Source organism: Montipora capricornis, chromosome 13 (assembly GCF_036669925.1).
Source record: "Montipora capricornis isolate CH-2021 chromosome 13, ASM3666992v2, whole genome shotgun sequence".
NCBI classification, from domain to species: domain Eukaryota; kingdom Metazoa; phylum Cnidaria; class Anthozoa; order Scleractinia; family Acroporidae; genus Montipora; species Montipora capricornis.
In genome coordinates, this window is record NC_090895.1 from 36,872,801 (window position 1) to 36,877,800 (window position 5,000).

General features: G+C 40.2%; 2 protein-coding genes across 4 annotated transcripts in view; one reads left to right on the forward strand and one right to left on the reverse strand.

Annotated features, from left to right (window-relative positions):
* Positions 1-2,651, forward strand: part of LOC138028766 (retinoic acid receptor RXR-alpha-B-like) — an 18,962-nt gene extending 16,311 nt beyond the window's left edge. For all 3 annotated transcript variants that reach the window (XM_068876377.1, XM_068876379.1, XM_068876378.1), the window contains exon 4: positions 1-2,651. This exon is cut by the window's left edge and continues 139 nt beyond it. In XM_068876377.1, coding sequence (XP_068732478.1) covers positions 1-97 — 97 coding nt within the window. In that variant the 3' untranslated portion in view covers positions 98-2,651.
* A 1,914-nt stretch (positions 2,652-4,565) lies between these two features.
* LOC138029007 (uncharacterized) overlaps positions 4,566-5,000 on the reverse strand; it is a 1,322-nt gene continuing 887 nt past the window's right edge. Inside the window, exon 1 of the mRNA XM_068876669.1 lies at positions 4,566-5,000. This exon is cut by the window's right edge and continues 887 nt beyond it. Within this exon, the coding sequence (XP_068732770.1) occupies positions 4,931-5,000 (70 nt within the window). The 3' untranslated portion in view covers positions 4,566-4,930.

Sequence of the window (5,000 nt, forward strand, 5' to 3'; positions counted from 1 at the left end):
GCGTATGTTTAGCGAGAAAGCGCTGGAAAATTATGTCACACTTGAGTTTTTTGGTAAGTTGGACATGCCACCTTTAGTGGCCGAGCTCTTGGAGTAAAATTAGCGACTGCGTGACAATCAATAACCCGTGATGTGTACTGCAAGAAAAGATGGATAGCGTGACAAAAGATTCCCAATCATGCCTGACTGGGACAAACGTTGATGTGCATATTTCAGAGATTATGAAAGTTATAAGACATCTATCTAATAGTTTGTTTTAAAGTGGGACTGCTCGCGTAGCATTTGTCAGAAACGTTGAAGTCGCACTGTAAACGAGGGCTTTCTTTTCTTTCCAAAAACAGCGCAATTTAATCCGGCGAGGTTGGGAATTGTGCACTACTCACTTGGGTTCCCAGAGAACTGTCACGAACAAAGGAAGGTTATGGGTATCCCCCCTCTCGATCTGTATATTCTGCATCTGACCTCACGGCGGCCATGTTGGTGTACAGAACAATGCAGCAAAATGTTTTTTTGGGAATTTGACTCTATTATTATACAAAAATTATGGGGCCATTTTCTATTGTTTTGTACACCAACATGGCCTTCTCGTCACGTGGGTGCAAACCAAGAACAGGCGTTTTCTGCTCTACCTCGTTCCCATGACCGTGGCAGAGAAACCTCCAGCAATGACTGGGTGTCCTATGTTAATCCTACTTCATTTTTCATCAGTAACCGGAAACAAAAGGTTCTGTTTTCGAAAAGCATCCTTTCCCGCGATGTCCCAAACTTCTTTTCAGAACAGAATGGCAATACTAGCCTCCCTTCTGGTGAGAGCCAAAGGAAATCTTAAATTCACAACCATAATTTTAGAATAAATCTTAAAAAAGGTCAAGTTTTCAAGTGCAGGTCAAAAGCTTAAATATGTTCGTTGTTGAGCTTATTGTGATATTATACAAAAACAAAGTTAAAACAGGTTTTGTGTGTTAAAAGGTACCACTCGCTTTAGCTCGCTTATCAAAGCAGGAAAGAAACCCTCGCCTCGTAGCTGCTACGTCTTCGTTTTAACCATAGTTAATAGAGGGTGTCTCCCTGTACTGTGTTTTAAGAAAACACTTCCCAGTATCAGTTATTCATAAAAAACGTGTTTGAAGCCAGTTAAACTGGTTACCTTTGCCTGCTCACGTTGATGTCTTGATTAGCTGATTAATGGTGTAGGGGAGGGGGAGGACGACTACGAGTACGAGTTTTCCATACTGAGCATGCGCGTAAGGTTTGGAGGCGAACATTTTTTGAAGTGCGCGTGCTCAGAACGGAAAACCCGTTCTCGTAATTGTCCTCGTCCTCCGATCTAAAGGTCCCTATTATGTTCAGTGACTGGTCCTTTCGAAACAAGGTAGTATTGGGCAGAATAGCCCATTTCCGAGTTGCTGCATGCCTCAGTTTCAAAGCGAGTCCTGGTGCACAACCATTCAAGTGGAAATTAGTTGCGTATTCTTATGCGAATCAAACTCATTTCCCTTACAATAGTTGAGCACCAAGACTCGCTTCGAAACCGAGACAAACAGCAACTTGGAAATGGCCCATTGCAAGCCGATAAATGGCGTATTATCAGTCAAGATCACATCATCTTAACTGAACGTCACTCGTCCGTATTGCATGAGACACGAGTTTAAAAAAATCGTTCTGTACGTTGCCGAGCAAAATCTTATTCACGAATATGTAGTCAATCAAATGTTAGTGTCTTTCGTACGAAGTGATAAAGAAAAAGTTAAAGATTTTACTTGAACCAATAAAACTATATCGTTGTTCAAAGTTAAGGAAGTAGTGTTGATTATATAGATGGGTATTTTAGCCACGTTTTGTTTATTTTGACTTAATGCTCAAAGAGCCTTTTAAACGTGGTATTACCTCGAAACACCTTCAGTAGAAGCAAGAAAAGTTTTTTTTCTTTCGAGGGGGCAAAGATGACTTTTAAATTAAAATGTGAACAGAAAAATGAAGGGGAAAATTTTTGGCCTAGTCGACAGTGATGAGATCGATTTTGAAAAACAATTAACGATAAGAATTCGGCAATGATGACAAGAGGTCGTCCAAACGTGATGTAACATTTTTAGTTTACAGTGGGCAGTCGTACCTTTTGAGGGGAGTTATATCATATCAGTGTAATGAGATGGGCCAGAAATCCCTTCGTAGTGAATTATATTCTTTTGTTGAAGAAAATGTGTGTGAACTTCACAAAAGAACATAAATATGTCATTCCTAGTGTTATGAGATCTTGGATTTGGGGAATTTGGGTTCCCCTTAGGAACTGTCGAGGTAAATTTTATCTTTTAACCAGTTGTATTATAGTTTTATGATCTCGAGTACCATATTGCATCATTAACATCTTGAGCCGGAGCATTTTTGGGGCCTAATTTATTATTTTACTTTGAAACTTTCGATCAGTTTGATGAGCTGTCAAGCATTGTGTGACTTAACATTGCATGACCATGCAAGATAATTGCGTGACGAATCCGGCCAAAGACGAGTACAATGCATGCAATAGGGTGCTCGAAAAGTTATGAAAAAGAGAACAGTCTCTCTAAGAGTTATAATCAGCATTGGGATTACCCCTTTGAAACCAGTATCTTTTAAGGAATGATAAGTAATAAACAAGAGTCACTGAGTGATAACTATTGGAATATTGAACAGTAAGCTTTTGTGGTTCTCTTTACTACTCCGTTGTCGTTTTTGTTGTGGAAAGCATCCGGCTAACCTGGGCCCGGTTCCTCGAAAGCCGATTAACTTAATCCAGGATTAACGTAAACTTTTGTTTCACGTTTTCGACTTTTTGTGGAAAGTTTCTTTTGCTTATTTTTGTTTTTCAAAATTGACGTCTTCTCATGTAAAGTTCTGCCAAAAATCTGCGTTGAACAGCATTTGGCAGTAGAGAAATAAAATGCTTGGTTAGTTTTTAATCTGGGATTAGCGTTAATCGGCTTTTGAGGAACCGGGCCCTGGTCGTGTTGTTGTCTTGTCTCTTCGACGTGGGGAAAATGGAAACAAATTTTTGCGTACCTCGTTTCTGGAGTGGATCATCTCGGTCGCTCCTTGGGAACAAGGCAAAAGAACCCTCTGTTAATAAAACGCGACCCATACCTATTCTAGCCTGCGTTCAAACATCCCTAAGAACTAACTAACCAACAGGGCCCGGTTGTTCAAAAGCTGATTAGCGCTAATCCCAGATTAAAAATTAACCAAGGAGTTTATTTCTGTGCTCCAAAATGCTGTTCAACGCTGATATTCGGCAAGCTTTACATTAGAATAAGTCAATCTTGAAAAACAAAAAGAAACGAAAGAAACTTTCACCGAAAAGTTGAAAACATGAAACAAAAGTTTACGCCAATCCTGGTTTCGAACAGGCGGGCCCACCGGTTGCTCTAAAGCCGATTAACTTAACCCAGGATTAGCGTCAACCTTTGTTTCACGTTTTCAACTTTTTGGTGAACCTATGGAAGTTTCTTTTGCTTGTGTTTACCTTTCAAGATTGACTTCTTCTAATGAAAAGTTTTGCCGAAAATCAGCGTTGAACAGCATTTGGGAGCAGAGAAATAAACTCCATGGTTAATTGTTAATCTGGGATTAGCGTTAATCGGCTTTTGAACAACCGGGCCCAGAAGAATAGGTACAAATTATTAACCATATATGAAATTCCTACCAAGAGCTCGCCCCAGTCTCCATAACTATTCAAAAGAGCATGCAAAAATCCATGCAAAACCATAGTTAGAAGAAAACCACTCCGGCTTAGTATTGAAGATGGCCTGAACATTGTCTCTCGAAGACTGTGGAATTGTAATTGGTATTTCAGGAATTCACTTTTGAAAAAATACACTAGAGACGTCACCTTACCACGCCTTCAAATAATAATTAACTGAAGGAGGAAACCAAGCTATAAGGCGGGGTTTGCATGTGCTTGCTTTCGGTTCCGTAGAAACTCTAACCAACGATTGGACTTAACTAATGTAATCACGAAATCAACTCCACCAATAGAAGGAATGAAAAGTGGAAAGATCATGGCAGTTAGTTGAACAATTTTTGCAGTTGCAAAGGAAGCCTGAGAAAATCCAGGCTCGAACGCCGGGGAATCGCGAATAGGCAGGTATTTTTTACAGGTCACTGTCCTTCCATCACCAGAACAACCCTACCCCTTTCCTAATGTAACCTTAAACCTAAATAATAGTTTTTAGGCCTTGGGTTAGCATTAATGAAGGGTTAGGGTTGTTTCAGGGGTGAGGACTGTGAGTTTGTTTTTTCTTGGTGGACTTCCAGTATGGCGGCCTTTCAACCAAAGTTTGTCGAAAACCAATTTCAACGAGCGTTAGTCAAAAAACGCCTGCTCTACAGGCCACCCATGAACATGAAATTGTGCTACACTTGCTCTACCAACTCAACCGACCAAACCAGCTGAGAGCTGGTCAGTAAATGGGCCTTTTAAAGCTTAGTGATCACATGTCAGGGTACAAAAACCGCCATACCGGAACGCAAATTGCGCACTGGGACACCTAAAACAAAGCTACTTCATTTAAATGTTCTGAATTATACTTAAGCTTCCAGCAGTGCTGTTTATTTCGTATTACAAACTAGTTAAACCTGCTGGCCTAAAATTAATGCTGTTGCTCGGTATTTTCCACTCAAAGTTATATTTTCCGTTACAAGGTGTTCAAGTTTTTTTTAATCTGAGGACGAAAGGCTTGGCAATCATTGAAATGGAGGCCAATGAACACTATTTTTCTGGCCCAGGTTGCTCGAAGCATGGTTAGCGCTAACGAGCGTTAGATACCATGGAAACCTACAGGTTTTGATACCTCTTAACCAACTGTTTGCGCTAACCAGGCTTCGATCAACCGACCCTTGCACGATGTAATGTCTTCTTACTGAAGTTGATTTTAAAGTATCTTTCATTTTTGCACAGTCAATATAGCTCATTGTTCTTTGGCCTAATTCTCTTTTCGCGCAGGGCTTCATAGTATGGCATACAATCT